Source organism: Varanus komodoensis, unplaced genomic scaffold (assembly GCF_004798865.1).
Source record: "Varanus komodoensis strain SLA01 unplaced genomic scaffold, ASM479886v1 scaffold129, whole genome shotgun sequence".
Classification (NCBI taxonomy): Eukaryota; Metazoa; Chordata; class Lepidosauria; order Squamata; family Varanidae; genus Varanus; species Varanus komodoensis.
Window position 1 is genome coordinate 215924 of NW_025335373.1, and position 11240 is coordinate 227163.

Consider the following 11240-nt stretch of genomic DNA (forward strand, 5'->3'; position numbering starts at 1 on the left):
GACACCTCCTTTTCCCAACCCTAACCCTACCCTGATGAATACCCCTAACCCTAATATAAGGGTGAAGTTCCATTGAAAATAACGCAATTTTGAAAAAGCCTTGTTGGAGCAGCTTTTTGTACACAGCTCATCATTTCTGCCTATTCTAAGTGCATTCCAACCATCAAATTCCTGCAATGACAGCTCGTTTTCCCAACCCTAACCCTACCCTGGGGAATACCCCTAACCTTAAGGGTAAAGTTCCACTGAAAGGAATACAATTTTGAAAAAGCCTTATTAGAGCAGCTTTTTCCGCACAGCTCATGAGTGAAGCTGCTTCTGATCAGCATTCGCTGGAACATGAGAACCGCCACCTCCCTGGTTCGTGCCAGTCCTGAGCACGTGCCAGTCCTGAGCTGTGGATCTCTGCTGTGGACCCAGGCTGGGCAGGGGATCCTGGGCTCCTCGGAGCGCAGCAGCGGATGCAGGGTGCAGTGCCAGGCCTCTGGCAAGGGGACTGCCAGCGCCTGCCTTTCCTGGCCGCGTGTCAGGTCTCCACATCCGTGCTCTGCACCCGTCGGCTCTGCCCTGCGCAGGGCCTGCTCTAGTCGCCTCCCGTTGGGAGCCCCTCCCCTCCACTCCCACCCGTGCTGTTTCTGGGAAAGGTCCCAGCCCTTTCCCCAGTTCCTTCGAGACTGGTGCTGTGCCCCAGAGCCGGGGGAGGCCGGGCAATGGCTGGCCCGCCCCAGATGGATACAGGATGCCAGGAAGGACACGGCACCGAACCTGGCGGGCACCCGCGTGGTTCGGGTGGGCTGTGTGAATGCACGCACGGCCGCTCGAAGAACAGCCGTTGCAGGTGAGCAACCCGGCCTTCTTTCTGGACTCCGTGCATCACAACGCGGGCGTCCAGCGAGCTGAGATCCCGATGGAGGCGAGCAGGTGCCGGCTGTGGCGGGCCGCGGAGAGCCACTCTGCTGAGGGAGCAGACTGGCCCGGCATGGCATTGAGCTGGCAGTTCCGGACGGAGGTCAAACGCTGGACCACGCTGCCACCTCGCAGAGGAGCCGCAGAGGGATGCCCTCAAGCGGCACCGTGCGGGTCGCTGTCGCCCTGCACCGAGGGCTCCTGGCCCCAGGGAGCTGGAGTCCCGCCCACGGAGAGGCCAGCACGGAGGCTTCCCGCCCCAGGGTGCCATTCGCCGGGGGCTAACCGGCTCCCCCGTGGGCCCTTCGCTGCAACATGCAAACAGTCCCCGGGGCCAGTGAGAGGACTGAGAGAAGGCCAGCACCCTGCAACCATCCGGGGCACACAGTGACTCCATCAGAAGAGCGGTCTGGGCAGGCGAAGTGCTGGCGCAGCTTCGGGACAAATAAGGTGTCCAGTCACAGGACCCCCTTGTCCCTGTGGAAGGCGTGGAAAGTTGGTCAATGCATGAGGCACACAGGGGGCCAGCCAGTCCAGCCAATGCGATGACCGCGAAGGAGGCGCGTCAGAAGAGGCTCCCGGGGCCTCTGGTCAGACCCCCAGCTCCAGCAGGCTCCCCGCACGCCATCCCCAACACGTCCAGTCTTTCCTTGAACACCCTCACCGATGGGGAGGGGCTCAACCACCTCCCTTGGAGGCCCAACCTTGCACGGAAGGGGCCGTACATCCATGGTGGCCAGTGGCTCAAAGGGCAGCTTCTCAAGTGCCGCCAAACCGCCAACAGGCCCCAGCCGGACGAGGTTTGCAGCCCTCTGAAGGCCAGCGCGACAGCGGGTGGGGAGAACTGAGCCGCCGTCACAGCAGGGCCGTGCGCCTCCCCGTGTGCTCAGGCAGAACGCCACAGAGAGGCTGCCTGTGCTGACCTGCTCGCATCTGTCCCGGAGGCCAGGCCGGAAGGCACCCAGAGCTTCCCAGAATGCAAGGAGCCAGAGCCAATTCTTATGCGGCTTCCTGTCTGGAGGCATCCCCATTCCGTGGGTCTCACTGGAGCCACATCCAGTGGGAGAGGCCTGCCGTCAGCGTGGCGTGCAGCTCCTTCTGCGCTGCTGGACCAGGATGTCCACCAGGCCAGGCTCCACCGCACTGGACCAAGTCGCGTTGGGTCAGGAAGCACAAGCACGCCGGACCATCCCCATCTGCAGCCCGGTGAACGGGATGGCTGTGACTGTCACCACCAAGAGGCGGGGATGGCGCTGTGCCTGCTGCACTGTTGTCCTGCGCTTGTCCCGAGCTTCGCATTCAGGGCAGCCGGGGCTGTTGCTCTACTGGCTGGGAGGTCAGCCTGGCCGTCGATTTGTTGCATCTCTCCCTGATGGAGAGGATGAACCGAGGAGAGTTCTCAGGGGAGAGGAACCAAACCCAAGCACTTCTCTCAGGATGGGACAACCAGCGGACGGTTGCCCAGGTAGGGAAAAGCTTGAAGCTCTTGCAGCTGGAGATGCACACAGGTGATGACCATGAACTTGGTGCAAACCGAGGAGCAGCGCCCAGAGCAAACGGAAGCGCTGGAACCCGATAGCCATCCAAGCCAAGGGGAACCAGGGGAAGTGCCAGCAGGCCTGGTGGACCACGGCGAGAAAGCAAGCAAAATCTTGTAAGTCTATCAGGGTGAACCTAGCCACTAAATGCGATAACGAGAAAGGGGTCTGTATGGAAACTGTGGAACTTCCTTGGTGCAACGAAGGAGGCGGCGTCCACGGGGCAACGACGGGGCAGAGGCGCCTGTCCTTCCTCGGTGTGGTAAAGCAGTGTGGGCAAAACCCGCACTGAAGATCTGGCAGAGGCACAGGTGGGTGCCCCCTTCGAGAGCAGTGTGGCCGCCTCCACTGCCAAAAGCGGGACGGTGGCATCGATTACACAGAGGCAAGAGGTGGCACAGTCCCAAATTCAGCATAGCATCCACTCCCCGCAGAGAAGAGCTCCCACCCATCCGACGCTGCTGCCCCCAGGCGGGGAGGGAGGCGATGAGGCAACCCTTGGAGCGGATCCGAGCAGTGGCCTGGTGGCTCCGCTCCGTGCTGCCTTTCACTGGCAGGCAGCCGCCTCCTCGCTGCCGGAACTGGGAGGTGGCCTCCCTCCGTCCCAGCGGCACTGGCGGCTGCTGGGGGGCACACAGCCCTCTCTGGGGCCATTCTCCGGGCCTTGTGGAGCACATCCAGCCTCGAATCCGTGCGGGAGTTGAAGGGAGTCCTCAGGCCTTGATCCTCTCGGGAGAGACCCACCACCTGAAGCCAGGCATGGCGTCAGGCGGCCACCATGCCGACGGGGCCCCTCACGTCGCAGCTGATGCGTTGATGGGCTGTGCTGATCGACTGCCTAGAAAGACCGCATGCCTCCGACTGAGACACATGGGCCACGTCCAGGCATTCCCCTGGGACTCCACCTTCTCCCAGAGGAATAGCTGGTGGCACCCCATGGCAGCTTCATAATTAGAAAAACAAAGGCCCAACGCCTCCGGTACACAGACCTGCCTTCCCCAAACTCCAGGCACTGCCACCCTTGCCAAGGGCCCCACTGTGAACGAGCCTGCGCTGATTCCACAATGACTGGGTTTGGCTGGGGCTGCGGCAGCAAGAACGACCCCCCCGCCCCGTGCCCAGCGAATGTCCTCCAAGCACTGGGCACTGGCTGCAGTGGGCCTCCGCCTTCCACGGCTCCCGGACAGCCACCCGCATGCGATGGCATGACCCGGTGTCCCACAAGAGCAGGGAGTGAACCGGCAGCCTCCATGGCCCCTTCCAAGTCGGCTCTTCTGCGATTCCTTCATGGAGCTGAGGAGCGCAGGCAGGAATGGCACGGACACCAGCGCGGCCTCCTCCATCTGGGCAGCGCTGAAGACGGGACCCACTGCTTCTCTGCCCGCTGCGGCATCTCCGGTCCAGGGGACATCGCCATCCAAAGGACCTGCTCCAGCTCTTCGGACGGGGCCCCGGTCCCTGCGCTGGAATCACACCATCTGGCGAAGGCATCAACAGGTCGCTGCACAGAGCCAGCTCGGGATCAGACAGGTAGTCCCCTGGCACTGAAAACGGGGAGTCGGGCTGCAGGTGAGGTGGTGAATGAGGGCCGGGCTCCGACCCGCTCGTCTGCCTTTCCTGCCAACAGCCGGGACATCACGCAAGTAGCTCAGGGCAGCAGGCTGCGGCCACGGCCCCCTCTCCTCCCGATCCCGCTGGTGCTGCGGTGGCGGCATCCCGGCAGTCCCAGGCAGGCAGGGGACCCGGAGGCATCGCAGGTGGCAGCGTGAGGCATGAGGTGGAGCTGGAGAAGAACCGCCGATCCCACGAGGAGAGAGCGCAACAGCCCGGCTGGCTGTGGGAACCAGTGACAGCAACTGGCCCAGTGGCCCCAGTGCGGTGAGAGCGGAATCCCGGCCAGGGAGGCCACAGACGGGGCACACGCCGCAGTCGGGGGGTGGGTCTGATCACCCCTCCCATGACAACTCTCCTGAGATCCGTTCCATCATGGGGCGGGCCTTGGTGGCGCCGGCTCTGGGCCTGCAGCAGGCCCAATCGGCAGAGCACTGCGGCCAGAGCTCTTCAGCGTTCTTATTAACGATTTCAACGAGGAAGTACAAGGAGAGATAATTAAATCTGCAGCTGACACAAAGCTGGGTGGGACAGCAAACACCCTGGAAGACAGAGATATGATCCAGGGTGATCGGGATAGGTGAGAATGCCGGGCAGAGAGCAAAAGATGAAATTTCGGTGGGAAGAAATGCCACGCCCTCCACTGGGGAGCAAGAAGCCAAAGGCGCCGCTACAGGATGGGGAACGCTTGGCTCAACAGCTGCAAAGAGAAGGATCTCGGGGTTGCTGTCGATCACAAGCCCAATAGGAGCCAACAATGTGACACAGCTGCAAAAAGGGCAACCGCTCTTTTGGGGTGCATTAGCAGAAGCAGCACTTCCCAGACAGGTGAAGCGCCAGCTCCCCTCCACGCAGCACCGGTCAGGCCTCGCCTGGCACTCTCTGTCCCGGTCTGGGCAGCTGAGAAGACGCGGAAAGTCTAGAGGGCCCAGAGGAGGACCACAGGGGGGGATCAGGGGCTGGAGGCGAAGCCCTGGGAGGCAAGATTGCGGAACTGGGCACGTGCAGCCTCAGGGAGAGGAGGTTCGGAGGGGCTGTGCGAGCCTCCACGAGGACCTCCGAGGCCGCCCCAGAGAGGGAGCACGAGGTCTCTTCTCATTCCTTCCAGAGCGCGGGACACGGAATGGCGACTCAAGTTCCGAGAAGCCAGATTCAGACCGGACGCCAGGAGGAATGTCCTCACTGTTGGAGCACCACGGCAATGGAACCTGTGAGCTGGGGAGCTGGTGGGCTCTTCTCGCTGGAGACACTCGGAAAGCGTCTGGACGGCCCCCTGAGCGGGGTGCGCTGACCTGGTGTCCTGCGACAGCAGGAGTTGGCCCTCTGCCCCCCCCCCCAGCTTTACTCTATGATTCTATTATGCTAAGAGGGGCTGTTGAGAGATTTTGCTTTTGGGGGGAAGGCTAAGTTTAGGATCAAACAGCAGGGAAAAGTAGAAATAGGAAGCAAAAGCTGGAAAGCAGAACACACAAGAGAAGAACGTGCAGAAAGGCAAATACCGCAAGAGGAGAGGCCAATGTGGCAGTCGCAAGAGAACTGGGGAAAGGGCAGGAACCGCTCCGAGCTGCACGAGGGGGAGGGGGCGGGGGCGGGGGCGGGGGGGTCCCGCCCGGGACTCTTCCCACCAGCAGCCCCACACAGTGCAGAGCCCATGGCTGCGACGGATGGTGGCCACGCTGCAGCGGGGGCCAGCAGGCAGGGACTGGGCACGGGTACGGCTCATGGGGGGCCGGGGTGGGGTGGGGTGGCTCCAGCTGTCGCTGCTGCCGCACAAGAAGGAGGGCCCCGAGCTCACGCCGGAGGTCTGGGGTGCAGTCAGGGCCGGAGGCTTCACTGACTGGGCCGGGGGCTCCCTGGCCAAGGCAGACCGTCAGGCCCCTTGAGGAGCAGAGCTAGTTTTTGGCTCAGCTGCGGGGAGAGGAAGCCTGACCACCGCCTTTAGTGTGGAGAGCGCTTCAGCAGCAAGCAGGCGGGGCTGCGGTTGGGCTCCCCACTGGCCCCAGCATCTCCCCGAGTCCTCGGGGCAGCACAAAGCACGCATCTGGGAAGGGGGCTTCTGGGAAGCCTTGCCCTCTGCTCGGAAAGACCTGGAGACGATGCCACTGCCTGGCCACTCCTGGCACCACGGCAGGCCAAGCACCACCAGTCCAGAACACCCCATGGCCAGGCAGGCTTTCCAAAAGGCACCCCCACCTTTGGCACCCCCACCCCTAGCCCTTCCCGCTCCAGCTCTCTAATGAGAGGTGTGTGGCCACCACTGAGGAGTCCGTGCGATGGCAGCAGCTCAGGCTTCGGCCTGCTGAGCATCTCTTGAGCTGGAGGGAGCCCTTCCTGGTCTGCCTCCCCGCAGCCCGGCGAGGATGCCACAAGGGGGTCTCCTGATCCGGGCCCCTCAGCTGGGCTCCCCGCTTCCTCCTCCTGGCCAGCTGGTGCTTGGAAGCCTCTTCCCCGAGCTGGGAAGGGGCAGCTCTCTGAACCCAAGAAGCCCATCTTCCACCACCTCAGCAAAGCGTGCACAAGACATGTGGCTGCAGTGGAGAGGGCTGCGGGGCCGTGGCTGCCACCCCACACGCTGAAGAGCGGGACGGCCAGAACAGGCGCCGAGCCTGCAGGCAACCCCCTGGCCCCCCCGGCAGGACCGGGTGCCCCGCAGGCTCTGGCCGCTGGAGAGGCCCTGACGGAAAGCAGGGCAGAGGGAGAGGCTGTTCTCAGCCCCGGGAGCGCCCCGGCCCCTCACCCACCCCCTTCCTTGGCCCAGTTACAGGGGCAAATGGGATCGGAGGAGAATCGCTCGGGTTACAATCCAGGAAAACCAAGCAACCCTTCACGGCAGACCCCTCAGCTCCAGTTCGGGTGTCTGACGGCGTGGGAGAGGGAGGGCCCGGTCCCTGTACACAGCCAGCAGCTGACCGAACCCCACCTCTCAGTACAGTCCAGGGGAGAGGGTACGCTCACACGCACTCACGCACACGCACACACCCCACAGGGAGCTACTCACCACTTTGAGCTCCGGCACCGACCGGCTCAGGGTCCACTCCTGGCTGTTCACGAAGGAATCTGCAAGGGAGGAGACAGAGCCTTGAGTGGCACCAGAAAGCGAAAGGCCGTGCCCGGGAATGGCCGCCCGAGGGCCAGCGGGGAAGTCGGTCCCTGGGCAGGAGGGGCGCGAGCAGGAGAGAGAGCAGAGGCGGCCCAGAGCACCTCTCATGATGGGCCCCAGGGTGGCATCCCCACGAGCACCAAACCCCGGCCTGGAACGGTCGGCTCTTCCCTAGCAGATCTTAGTGACTAAGCTCCCCCCGGAAATGGGGGGCAAATGGGGGGGTGGGGTTATCCTGGTCTCCCTCAGGCCTTGAGCATGGGGCCCTGCCCACCCACTGGGCCACAGCTGGCCTGGCGTGGCCACCTGCAGGCCGAGGGAGCAGCACTGTGCTGCAGGGCCGGGCCATGGGGCACAGCCCCCACTGGCGCAGGCGACCGGGAAGCAGCGGCCAAGTGGAGCAAGGAGAGCAGCCCTCAGTGACCGCGGTCGAGCTGGAAGCCCACCAGCCAGAGGAAGAGCCCCTCTGCCGGCCCAGTGAGCGCCTGGCCATGAAGCACCTGCTTGCTCTCCACCTGCTGAGCCCGCCTGTGCCAGCACCGCTCGCCGGGGGCTTCCGCTGCTGCACTCGCGACAGCAACAGAGCAGCTGAGGGAGGAAAGTGCTTTTGGTGTCCCAGTCTGGAATTCGATAAAATTCCAGCACCATACAGGTATCCCAGACCAACCAAAAGACTACAAAAAATATGCCAGCTCCGAGATCGCCCAACTGCTTCGACAGGTAGGAGAGCATGCAAAGGAGGCTGGGGAAGGAAGAGCAAACCAGAGCACAGCCGCCTCCCCCCCAAACCCCGTGGCTTGCTAGCACCACCGCCGTAAGTTCAGGGGGTGCATCCTGGGAGGCCTGCAGACCCTCCCACCCTGCTTTGCCCATCCTGTGGCGGGGCTGGCGCTGCCCCTGCGGGCCAGGAAACCAATGCAGGCGTGTGGGGCAAGGCACACAGGCCCCGCACAGCTCTGCCCCCTTTGCCTGTGTCTGGCTCCGGCAGTCCTGCGGCAAGTCCAGGGGCAGAACCACGTGGATTTCGGGGCTGCGGGGCTCTTCCAACCTCCCCAGCGGGGCTGCGCTTGGGGGCCTTCCTTAAAGCGGCTGCAAAGTGCATGGGACACCAGAGTCCTGCTTGGTCACTGGACCCCCAAAGCACGCTGCGCTCAAGACCCCACGGCTCCTGCACAGGAAGCAGCCGAGCACCGCAGAGCAGAAAGAAGCCCCATTTTCATGGCCACAAAAAGATTCCGGTTCCGTACTCCAAGCTGCGGAGTAGCCGCAAGGTCCCATCCGCGAGTTCAAGCGCCCACTTGATCAGAGCGGCGCGGGGTGCCCGTGCCCTCGTCGGCTTGGGCACTCCTGGGCGAGCAAGCAGCACCTCACTCTGGGCACTGCACTGCTTCCCGGAAGAGGCAGGGACCCTGGCACCCTCCAAGAGGGTGGTGCAGATGCGGAGGGGGCCAACAGCAGAGTCCCGGCGAGCGGGAAGGGAGAGCAGCCCAGCCAGTCTCCCTGGTACAGCAGCCAGGGCCGAATCCGGGAGGCCTTCCCGCAGGGCAGGCTGCACCTCAGCAACCCTCCCGTCTGCCCAAGCCCATGGACACATCCTCCCAGGCCCTGCAGCCATGCGGGAGGCACACTGCAGCTGCAGCCCAGCCGGCTGGCTGGCTGGCTCGCTCGGGGCCTGCCAGGGCTTCTCCCAAACTCGTTAGGCAGGTCCGGCCGCTCTGAGCTAGCTCTGCGGAGGCAGAACCCTCCCTGTGGGCGCCCAGCCCACTTCCAGGCGCGGGGGGGGGGGGTGGCTCCACCAGGCATGCCGCAGCCACGGAATCCCTCTGAGAGGGCAGCCCCCCAAGGAAGTCCCACGCACCCCCTCGGCTTCTGCCCTGGGCAGCCCCGCGGGAGAGCCATGCCTTCAGCACACGCCAGCACGGAAGCGCCGCGCTCAGCACCTCGCCTGCCTCTGCACGCAGGCACTCCACTGCCGTGCGGTGCCCGCTGGAGGCGGTCTGGGTCCCAGCATCCCCCCAGACACCCCAAGCACCAGCCAGGGCCAAGGCACACTCTGTGGAAACAAGCCCAGCCGGCAACAGCGGGGGTGGACCTGATGGCCTCCATGGCACCTTCTCCCTGGAGTCTAGTCTAACTCTGGTTTCTTTCGGCTTAAGTCTGCCTTTCCGTGTCCTGCGCTCTGGAAGGACCGAGAAGGATCTTGTCCTTCTCTGCCAGCCTTTCGGGTATGTGCAGAGTGCTTCCCTCTCCCACTGGCGTTTCTTACCCCATTCCAGGTGGGGGAGCAGAGACGCACCAGCTGGGTGAGGCTAGAGTGCTGGAAGGCTACCTGAGTTGACCTCCTTGTTGGAGAGGGAAACCAGGCGAACATTCCCCTGGAGCCCTGGGCAGACTTACTCAGCACTAACAGCAGCACAAGTGCTATTTACATGTGGCTGCTCGGTTGATGACCTGCACGTGCTCTGTCTTTCGGTTTTTCAGATCGATTTTCAGAACAGTGTAATTATAAATTTAAAAACAGCAGATTTGAGCGATCAGAAACCCACCAGTTTAAAGCAAGCTCCACAAAAGCAGGAAATCGGAAGCTTGAGCTGATACCTTAACAGAGGCGCCCCATGAGTTGTGATGATGTTGCGCAATGCCGCACACGGGGCTTGCTCAGCCAGCACCCAGCTGGCCTGGCAAGTCACAGGAGGGGTCCTGGAGCCACACGGTTCCGCTCAGATGAGGCAACGCAGCACCGGAACAGTGCGAGGCTCCCCTGCTGGTCCTGGCCGGCACTCTGTCCTCCCCATCCGGATCGGGCCTGTGAGGCCAAGGAAAAGGGGGGGGTTCGTGAGGGGCAAACCGGAAGCAGGGGCAGCCAGAGATTGCACAGCATCACCACACATCAGGGCAGGCTTGTGAAAGCACCGCTCTTCGGTCCTGGTCTCCTGGCTTTGTGGGGCTCACGCCAGCCTCACGCAGCCTGAACTCTGGCCCTAAATGGGCAGCACTTTCAATCATTTAATTAAATTAATAATTAAATAAAATTGAATCAGCATAGATACTTGCAGCTTTATGTGGGATATTTAACCAAACCGGTGTCTTTTACAGAACTGAACTGAAATTGTAACTGTAGGCTCTTGACAGAGAGGTTGTTAGGGTTCTGGGTGTCTTTTCAAGTTCTCCCATTTGCTCACGACAGTGTCAGCCTCTCTGGGTGACTCATGGGGCAAAATGGAGATGAGAGGCCAAGGCACAGCCGGGGAAGGCAAAGGCAGCTGGGAGCCCAGCAGGAGCCACCCCACACACCGCAGTGCGGCAGCAGCACAGCCGGCTCTTGCACAGGGAGCGCACGAAAGCGCATGGGGCATAACCACGCTGCTGGCCACACACAGCGGCCTCCCGTGGGCCAGGGGCTGGGCCTCCCGACTGGGCCTGGGCCCGGCCTGCCTTGCTGGGGCTGGGGCTGCCACTCCTGCGTCCGAATGTTTGCTGAGGCTGGACTGTGCGAGGGCCCGGCCCGAGCAGCGTGGGGGGGCGGTGAGGGGCAGCGGGGCACTAGCAGCCGCCGAAGTGCCAGAGGCCCCAGGCAGCCCCACACGCTGCCTGCACGCCGGCTGCCGAGTGAAGCGGCAGCCCCGGCCACAACAGCTGTCCTCCCAGCTCAGGTACCGCCCCACATGGGGAGCCGCAGCCCCATCTTCAGCGCCCGTTTCCCCCACCATCCCAGTGGGGCTGTCAGGGCCCCACTGAGGCAGAACAGATTCTGCCCAGGGCCCACACGGCCCCTCCAAGGTAGAGCCCCCCCCCCCGCCTGCCCGCAAGCAGCCTCACTGCCGCCCCAAGCGCGCCCGAGCCGCGCCTCCCCCGCCTCAGCGCCCCTCGGAGGGCAGCCCGGCAGCCGGCGCCGCCTGCCCGGCCTCGAGCACAGCCGCCCCGCGCCCGGAGGGGCGGAAAGCGGCGGCGCGCCCCGGCCGCCCCTCTCCAGAGCCCGGCCCGCCCGCCGCGCCGCGCGCTTCTTACCGGGAGGCGCGCTTCGGCCGCGGGCCACGGACACGGACACGGCCACGAGGACGGGCTCGGCGCGCGGGCGGCCCCAC

General features: G+C 63.8%; 1 protein-coding gene across 5 annotated transcripts in view; it reads right to left on the reverse strand.

Annotated features, from left to right (window-relative positions):
* The window catches only part of AGAP3 (ArfGAP with GTPase domain, ankyrin repeat and PH domain 3), a 75408-nt gene that overhangs the window by 39119 nt on the left and 25049 nt on the right, over positions 1-11240 (reverse strand). For 4 of the 5 annotated variants that reach the window (XM_044422523.1, XM_044422522.1, XM_044422524.1 and 1 more), the window contains exon 2: positions 7054-7112. In XM_044422523.1, coding sequence (XP_044278458.1) covers positions 7054-7112 — 59 coding nt within the window. Of the gene's footprint in view, positions 1-7053; positions 7113-9753; positions 9885-11240 lie in introns of those variants that run through there. The other variant, XM_044422525.1, reaches the window with a different exon arrangement.